At 45.0% G+C, this 10008-nt stretch overlaps 1 protein-coding gene across 1 annotated transcript; it reads left to right on the top strand.

The window, feature by feature from the left end:
- Positions 1–208: 208 nt before the first annotated feature.
- On the top strand, positions 209–7402 carry LOC147979084 (uncharacterized). The gene is made up of 2 exons (XM_087515025.1): positions 209–1543; positions 7349–7402. Exons 1-2 carry the CDS (start codon positions 209–211, stop codon positions 7400–7402), a joined length of 1389 nt encoding a protein of 462 aa, XP_087371151.1.
- Positions 7403–10008: the final 2606 nt, after the last annotated feature.

The raw sequence follows: 10008 nt of genomic DNA, 5'->3' as shown, positions 1-10008 counted from the left end.
GGTTGAATTGAAAACTCAGCTGCTAATACTTGAGAGTATTCTTTGGCTTCCCTTGTGTCAAATCAATAAATTTGGGTTGAATACTCTACCCTCGAAAACTGTTGCGATCCCCTATACTTGTGGGTTATCAATACTATTTTCTGGCGCCATTGCCAGGGAGCATAGCTCTATTCTTTGAGTCACTTGGGATTTATATCTGCTTATCATTATGAAGAACTTGAAAGACGCTAAAACAAAAATTTATCTCTCAACTACGAGGGGAGGTAAGGAAGTGCCATCTAGATCTGCACTTGATTCACCTTCTGTTTTGAGTAAGCTTGCGACACCTACACCTGCTATTAATTCTGATATGTCGCATGTTATTGATGATGCCACTTCTGCTATGCATGATACTTATAATGAAACTACTTCTATGCTTGATACTACTGTGCCACTTGGTGAATTTCTTGATGAACAACTTGCTAGGGGTAGAGAGAATGAAATTATTGAAACTGATAATATTGATGAAAGTGATGATGAAGACTCTCCCCCTAGATATGAATTACCTATTGTGCCTGAGGGCTATGTTATGGATGAAGAAACTGCTAGGGATTTTCTTGCATGCAATGATAGGAGTGATCTTAAGAAATTATTAGCTAAGCTGAAACAAAAAACTTTGAATGCTAGAATGAAGTATGATCCTGCTTATACTAGTTCACCTATCTTTGTTAGTGATAAGGATTATGATTTCCCTATTGATCCTGAGATAATTACTTTGGTTGAATCTGATCCTTTTTATGGCTATGAATCTGAAACTGTTGTGGTACATCATACTAAATTAAATGATATAGCTACCCTATTCACTAATGATGAGAAAACTCGCTATTATTATATCCTTAAATTATTTCCATTCTCATTAAAGGGTGATGCTAAGACATGGTTTAATTCTCTTGATCCTGGTTGTGTGCGTAGTCCCCAGGATATGATTTATTACTTCTCTGCTAAATATTTCCCCGCTCATAAGAAACAAGTTGCTTTAAGGGAAATATATAATTTTGTGCAAATTGAAGAAGAGAGTCTCCCACAAGCTTGGGGGAGGCTTCTCCAACTACTTAATGCTTTGCCTGATCATCCTCTTAAGAAAAATGAAATACTTGATATCTTTTATAATGGACTAACCAATGCTTCTAGAGACCACCTGGATAGTTGTGCTGGTTGTGTTTTCAGGGAAAGAACACTAGATGAAGCTGAAATTCTATTGAATAATATGTTGACTAATGAAAATAATTGGACACTTCCTGATCCAATTCCTGATCCAATTCCCGAACCAACTCCTAAGCCAACTCCAAAGAAGAGGGGTATTCTATTTCTCAGTCCTGAAGATATGCAAGAGGCAAAGAAATCTTTGAAGGAAAAAGGTATTAAATCTGAAGATGTTAAGAATTTACCTCCTATTGAAGAGATACATCGTCTTGATTTACCGCCTGTTGAAGAAATACATGGTCTTAATCCATCACCTATTAAAGAAACACATGGTCCTAATAACCCGACACATGTAGTAATGGTAAATTCTCTCCATAGATATGATAAAGCTGAAATCCCATTTACTAAGTTTGCTAGCCCATGCTTGGATGAGTTTGATGACTTTATGGTTAAACAAGAAAACTTCAATGCTTATTTTGGTAGAGAATTAAAACGCAATGCTAATATGCTTGAACACTTGGGTGATTATATGGCTAATATTAAAGGTGAACTAAAAGTTATTAGTAAACATGCTTCTATGGTTACCACTCAAGTAGAACAAGTACTTAAAGCTTAGAATGATTTGCTCAATGAATTAAATAGTAAGAAAAATGATAATGTTGTTAGAGTTATGACTAGAGGTGGTAAAATGACTCAGGAACCTTTGTATCCTAAGGGCCATCCTAAGAGAATTGAGCAAGATTCTCAGAGAAATATTATTGATGCACCTAGTCCTTCTAAGAGGAAGAAAAAGAAAAATGATAGGACTTTGCATGCTTCTAGTGAAGCTGTTATTGACACACTTGAGAATCCTAATGATATTTCTATCTCTGATGCTGAAACACAATTTGGTAATGAACATGAACCTAGTGATAATGTTAATGATGATGTTCATGTTGATGCTCAACCTAGTAATGACAATGAAGTAGAGATTGAAACTGCCGTTAATCTTGATAACCCACAATCAAAGAATCAACGTTATGATAAGAGAGACTTTGTTGCTAGGAAGCACGGTAAAGAAAGAGAACCATGGGTTCAGAAACCCATGCCTTTTCCTCCTAAACCATCACTACAAAAAAATACACTTCCGTGATGATACGTGTTTGTCACAGTAGGTTGCTTTTTTTGACATGCATGTACATCCATGACAAATTTATGACAGAATCAAGATAGTCATACCTGTGCTGTCGTAGAAGTGTTCCATGACATTACCAAAATTATCATCACGGAAGTGTCCACTGCCATGACAATAAATCGCGCATCACAGAAGTGCTTTCGTCAAGGGTGACCGACACGTGGCATCCACCATAACGGAACGCCGTTAAGCTATCGGGTCGGGTTTTGGATCCGATAACCCGTTAACAGCCCCGGCCAATGGGGATTTTCCACGTGTAAAATCATCATTGGCTGGAGGAAACATGTGTGGGTTCATCGTTGGGACAGATGTCAACCACTCATTCGACGGAAGGCGCCTATAATATGTCGACACGCGTCACGGCCCAACAGAGGCCCATTCCTGTGAAAAGGCCGGCCCGTTTGACTTGGTCAAAAGGTGGCGGGCCGGCCCATGGAAAGCCTATTAACGGCCTGTTCGCATATAGCCCATTTATAGCTCGCTAACCCAAGGCCTGTTATGCCCTATCCGGATTAGGCCCAGTAGCGTCGTCTGGGCCATCCAATATGATTCCAGCCCGTTTTCACTTCTAGCCCATGTATGGCCCATGACGTCTTTCGGCCCATATGAGGCCCTATGTAACTCTTGGCCTATTAACGGCCCGTGGTGAAACTGGCCCGTAATGAACAGTGTATCACTTTACACCCATTAATGGCCCGTGGTGAAACTGGCCCGTAATGAACAGTGTATCACTTTATACCCATTAATGGCCCGTTATTCCATTGGGCCGTTTCCATCCCATGTTATCTTTCGGCCTTCTCAGAGCCCATTTATTCTTGGGCTCATTTCCAGCATTCGTTTACTTACGGCCCATTACTATCATTTTCTGCTTGTGGTCCAAATTCAGCCCGTGGTTACAGTCGGCCTGTTTGTGGTCCGTTAATACGTTGGGCCGTTTTCATAGCGTCATCAAATACGGCCTATTAACGATGGCCCATTACGGTCGGCCCATGAATGGACGATTCCAACTTTAGCCCGTTTACGACCATAATGCGGCCTGTTATTGGCCCATATTTGGCCAATCGATCATACGGCCCGTATAAGGCCCATTGATGATACGGCCCATAGAAGGCCCATTGTTTCTACGGCCCATAGAAGGCCTACTATTTCTACGGCCCGTAGAAGGCCCACTGTTTCTACGGCCCGTAGGAGGCCCAGTGTCACTACAGTAAATATTAGTCCATGGTTATTGTGGCCTAGTTTTAAAAGTTAGGTTATTGCAGCCACTAGTTAACCACGGAAAAAGAACTGCAATGACTACAAGCAAACAAATAAACAAGACAACAAGGAAATAAATAAGCAAGCAACTAACGCTAGGCTATCATGGCTATTACACATATTACATCCACTGGGCATCAAAGTTCGCCACCAGTGCAAATATAGGGAACAAAGCAGCATATCATATACACTGGCCGTCAAAATTGGCCACCAGTGCAAATAAACATGGCAGCAAAATAAGAGCATAACTGAAACAACTACAGAAGAGCTCAAGAAACGTTATCCTGGGTATCCACCATGCTGGCAATAAGCTTAGCAAGCTGATTAGCTTTGTCCTGTTTGGCGCTAAAATCCTCCAACGCTTGCTGTTGCACCAAAAAGTATGCATCTGAATGCTCCAGGGACTTCCGCAGTCCTTCCGCTTCTTGTCATAGCACAGCTGATCGATGTCTTTCAGCTTGTAGTTGAGACTCAAGAAACCGAACTGATTCAGACAGTGAGTTTGAATAGCTTGTGCAAGCGGTAGTGGCCAGTAACTCCAACACTAAACCAAGATAGGATGTGTCACTATCCTGAACCTTATCTGCATTACTTCCTTTACCGTTGCTTAATAAGGCACTCTTCCCCAATATTCGGCTAGCATTCTAAAAGAAGAAACAAGAAGACACATAACAAGTTTAGCATGTACTAGTATATGAAACTCATTTCGGTGAACCAGTTCATTAGTAAGGTGGACATGATTAAACTACCAAGTCTTCTATTGCCAAGTACTAGTACATAATAAAAGCATCAAACAAACATATATCTATGTCCTATGGTAGCAATGGAATCTTAAATTAGAACAATTGTTCTTCAGGTTTAGGCACTTGTTCTACATGAACAGAGTACAGTAAGACGCAAGAATATAATACTTAAAAATAGAAAATGAGCTCATAGACCTTACCACATTCTTGGTTCGGGACCAGTACAGAACAAGGCATTCCCAGTCATCGTCCAGTAAATGTGTCTCAGGAGAACGTAAGGGAATTTGATGAGTTTCTTTGCTGGTGAAGTACGTTTTCTTCACGTAATTCCGATACTGCCACCAAACATTCTTGAAGATAGCAGAGGTATTAGCACAGGTTACCTCATCCTAAGTTTCCAAATCGGTCCTCTCTATAGAGAAAAATGGGAAAATTTGCTGTATTATAACCATCATGGAGGTAGGATGTATGGGACGAAGCAAAGTAATTGCCATGAATAACATTACTTACACATAACTCCTGGACAAACACCTGCAACTGGCATTTTCCTTCGTCTTCAGTATAATATTTCCATGATGGGAAGATACGCACATACGATTTAACAACATCAAATGCGATAGATGCTAAACTACGACTAACTGGTTGTGCTTCCTCCACAGGAATAGGCGTACTAACTGGTGGAGTTGGGGTTCGTCGTGATAGTACTGGCCCTATGGGCACTGGAGCTGCCTTACTAACTGCTCTTGTTTGGGAGCTCTGTGGTGGAGATGGTGCCGTGTCAACAGGAACTGGGTTACTATCGGCTGGGGTTGGGGTTAGATTGGGTGAAGCTAGTTCTCTGTCCATCGTAGTAGGGGTAGAATCTGCGAGAGTTTGAGTTATGTGTGGTAGGGTTGGTTCTTGTGCATGTACAACCGGGGTGCTATCTCCACCAAGAGGTAGCACTGTTTTATTTGAAGACCGTGTTTTTAGTCCGCTAGATACTGGCATCACCCGCTCCAATTCAAATGGCTGATAAATAGGAAACATAGTTGAATGTACAGACATTGTATGAGAGACAGATGCAATAGATAGTGTGGAAAAAAGAGGGCATGAAATAGTTGACATGTATATTTTTTAACTAAAACGGATAGCATGACATAATTTCACATATATGATGTCTATCTAAACTAGATAGCATAGCATAACATATTTCAAAGATATGATGAATAACTAAACAGGATCGCATGACATAATTCACCTACATGTTATCTAAGTAATCAGGATCGCATCATTTAATTCACATATGTGATTTATATGCTAAACAGAGGGCATTCGATATGATGTCTGAACTAAGAACATGGTGTTGAATATTGTGTATATGATGTCTAAACTATGCAATGCAAGACACCGTATGCATGATATGAGCAGTATAACCGTGCCAAGTTAGAGCATACGCCTCAGTGGGGGAATAGGACCGGTCATCAGTCTCTGAATCCATTTCTGAGGAGCTATCAGGACCCAACAAGAGATCTGCTTCAACAGGTAGCACTGTCTGCTCTAAAGGCCTTGTTTTCACTCCAGATTTTTCCAACTCCCACCCAAATGGCTGATTCACAGGAAGAGTAGTTTAATGTACAAACATTGTCGACATATGGAAATTTAATGAAGAGAAGGATGGGCAAGATATCATTCAAATATATGATGCCTGGTTAAACAGGATGGCATTGCACATTTCACATATATTATGGCTGGCTAAAATACATGAGACTGCATAATTCCCATATATGGTATAGAAACTAAACAGGTGGCATTACAGAACATGTCTAAACTAAGCAGATGACATATATGATGTTAAAAGTAGGCACTGCAAGGCAACATATGCATGATATGACTAACATCAACATGCCAAGGTAGAGGAAACACCTTGGGGGGTAAATAGGAGTGGTCAGCGGCGTCCAAATCCGCCTCAGAACAGATATCTTCCTCTAGATTACAATCTGGAGAGGGGTGGGGAGGGTTTGCCATTGAACCCACCATGGAGCGATGTCTGCATGACTTTGTATTGCCGCGCAAAACTCTTCTCTTTTTCTCTACATGTTCAGCATGACTGTGTACAATATCTGACATGCATACGGAAAAAATATGGTGAGATTATGTAAGGAGAGCATGCAGAAATTTAGAGTGATGGTAACAACCAGTGGATCGATGTTTTTCCGTTGAACCAAAATAGCCCTAATGGATCGACGTGAATGTATAGTAATAAGTGATGCAACAAGTGTACAATCTCTTTGCCGTAGCCGTGTCGACCTCAGCATCATTGGGTTGGTCGCTGAAGCAGTTGAGGCAGAGGTGGCTATCGGAGGTGTGGAGGAAGATCTGAGGAATCTGTAGACGGCATCCAGGGCACTGCTCTGTTGTGACGGATAGTTCTGTCGTTGGAGCAGCTCCGGTGAGCCGTAAGACGTCAAGGTTGAAGCAGCACAAGACAGACATCGTCAATCTCAAGTGGGATTCTAATAGCATCTCCAATAGATGATGTAAAATGGATGTAAAATTAACTTCACCAAAAACCACCTGACTACAACAGATGAGGTAAAAACTGTTGACTCTGAACTTAACTATCGAAACTGAAATTTACTGTGGAATCTAAATGCTACTGTCGAAACTGAACGCAATGGTAGCAGAGAGGCACTTGACATGTAGTTTAGGGAGGGCCTGCAGTTCATCTTCAACCTGCACCCCCCTGAGCCATCAGCCACCACCGGCCGAACCGCCGGCCCCAGCGCCGCCTCACCGCCCCAAAACAACTCGCCACCGCCGCCCCGGCCAGCCCTCTAGGCCCCCCGCCCCCACCTTGAACCCTAAGATAGATAGTGGGGTACCTCTCCAGCGAGCCCCCGTCCCCACTGCGGGTGGTTCTTCCTTAACTTCGGCGAGCCCCCCCAACCCCTGAAAATCGATTGACCTAAAAGTCGATTCAGTCGACTGAAGTGTGGCTTAATTGGAGCAGAGCAGCAGCACGAGCGCAGGGGAGAGTAGCAGCAGCAACTGGGCGAGCGAGTGATCGAGAGAGAGCCGGAGCAGCAGCAGCAGATCCGGATGGTATGGACGCCGCCGCCGAAGGGGCCTCGCACTGGGGGAGAGCTGCCGTGGAGATGTCGCTCGCGGCGCCGGCTTCAAGGTAGCCGCTCCATGGGGGTGCGGGATGGAGCACCGTCGGCGCCAGGAGGTCGAGTTAAGGAGAAGGTGCGATGCGATGAGCGTACAACCTCTTTGGTGGCGCCGAGTAGGCCCCGGCTTCTTCTGAGGAGTCGGTGAGGATGCTGCGGTTCCGGTGGAGCAGGTTAAGGCGACGCTGTGGGGATGGAGCAGCCGCGATAGACGAGGCAATCATCGGAGCAGCTCCTTGGAGGTGGAGGACGGGGCGGCTGAACGGGCGGGACGGCGAGATGAAGCCTCTCTATCCAGGTGTGCCTAGCACAAACACAAGCTTCCCCTCTTCTCTTATCACCGTCCATGCCTCACTCCACCACTCTTTTCGTCATTCTCGTACTCGCACACTCACTACTGGAATCAGCTACTTTGCCATCTGCCAGCTCTTTGCCGTCAGCTAGCAGACGGCAAAGAAGCTCTTTGCCATCAGCTACCAAAAAGCAGACGACAAAGAACTGGCTGATGGCAAATTAGGCCATCAGCCAGTTCTTTGTCGTCGGCTAGCAGACGGCAAATATTCTTTGCCGTCGGCTAGCGGACGGCAAAGAGGGAGGGGCCCCACTGACGAGCTGCTAAAAAAAACCTAACGGCCCCCCTCTTTGCCATCTGCTAGCGGACGGCAAAGAGCAAAAAGGCGGACGACAAAGGGGGGCGGACGGCAAAGAGGGAGGGCCCCACTAACGTTAACGGCCGCCCCACCCCGCCCCCTCTCTCTCTTTCTTTCCCCAGCTACTCGCCGCCGCCCCGTCGCCCCACCACCCCGCCGCCGCCCCAGCGCCCCCCGCCCCGTCGCCCCACCACCCCGCCGCCGCCCCGGCGCCCCCCGCCCCGTCGCCCCCGCCGCCCCTGCCGCAGTGCCGTCTGGTTTCTGTTTTTTTAGTTTTAGGTTTATGTTTAGTTCAGATTTAGTTTTAGTTTTAGGATTAGTTTTAGGTTTATAGGTTTAGTTTAGTTTTAGGTTTAGATTTATTTTTTCCTTTTTCTGTTTTTTTAGTTTTAGGTTTAGGTTTAGTTTAGTTTTAGGAAAGAAGAAGAAGAGAAAAAGAGGAGAGGAGAAGAAGAAGAGGAGGAGGAGGAGGAGAAAAAAGAAGAAGAGGAAGAAGAAGAAGAAGAAGAAAAAAGAGGAGAGGAGGAGAAGAAGAAGAGGAAAAAGGAAAGGAGGAAGAAGAAGAAGAAGAAGAAGAAGAAGAAGAAGGAAAAAAGGAAGAAAAGGAAGAAGAGGAAGAAGAAGAAAAGGAAAAAAGGAAAAAAAAAACCCGACCCCGACCCGGCACCCCGACACAACACCCCGACCCCGAGACCCCGACCCCGACACCCCGACCCCGACCCCGACACCCCGACCCCGACCCCGACCCCAACCCCGACACCCTGACCCCAAGCCTGACCCGACACCCCGACCCTGACACCCCGACCCCCCGAGCCTGACCCGACACCCCGACCCCGAGCCTGACCCGACACCCTGACCCCGACACCACACCCCGACCCCGAAACAACACCCCGACACCGACACGGCACTACCCCGACATCGACACGACACCCCGACCCCCCGACCCCGAAAAAGCACCCTGACCCCGACACGGCACCCCGACACCGACAGGACACCCCGACCCCCGACACCTCCCGAAAATGTGTTCTTTGGCCGTCCAGAGGCCGACGGGGTCATATATTTGTGAATTATTAGTTAGGTCATATATTTTTCGATTTTTTTATGAAAAACATCATATATAATTGTGTTGATCGTGTAGTTTTAAATGTGCAGTTGTTTCATCGCTGCGAGGTTTGGTGTTTGACGACCTCGCCGTGCGTTTGACGAGCTCTGCCCCTTCGTTCGTGGGTGAGCACAAATGACAAGTCCTCCTCCCCCATTAATTATTTGATCTATTCCGATGAAACTTGATAGGTAGCTATATATGTGTCTTGAATCATCAGTATGCGTAACCAATATGTGTCTCCCGTTCGAAAGCGTCATACTTATAAATATGCATGCATTTGCCTATTTATAACCTTGATTCTTTCGAATTGTCCAACGCTATCCATGGACAGCCCGAGTATGTGTAGATTGGGTTCGTTTTCCCATATGCTTTGCTCCGGATCCGACGCATAAATTTCGTCAGTGCCTCCCCTGTTGTTCTCCGGGTACACATCCTCTCTGTTTATTGCAGAGACGTGTATCAGGAGAACAGCGGGGAGGTGCTGCCGAAATTTTGCGTCGGATCCAGAGCATAGCATGGGAAAATGAACCCAATCTACACATACACGGGTGGGATTAGGACCTATCATTACCTATTAGAGTGTAGGTTGCATGGACGTAATAAAATTGACAAATTAGATCAACTGATGAATATATACATGGTGAATTACATATATAATTGTTGTGTGTCCAGTAGCTCTGAAAGTCAAGATGAGTGACCGTGCGTGGATGTATACCGGTCACACTGGTCAGAACAAATGGAGCGC

Source organism: Triticum urartu, chromosome 3A, assembly GCF_056163025.1.
Source record: "Triticum urartu cultivar PI428250 chromosome 3A, HENAU_Tu73, whole genome shotgun sequence".
Lineage (NCBI taxonomy): Eukaryota > Viridiplantae > Streptophyta > Magnoliopsida > Poales > Poaceae > Triticum > Triticum urartu.
Note: the sequence above shows the minus strand (reverse complement) of the source record. Positions and strands in the feature narration are given on the sequence as shown.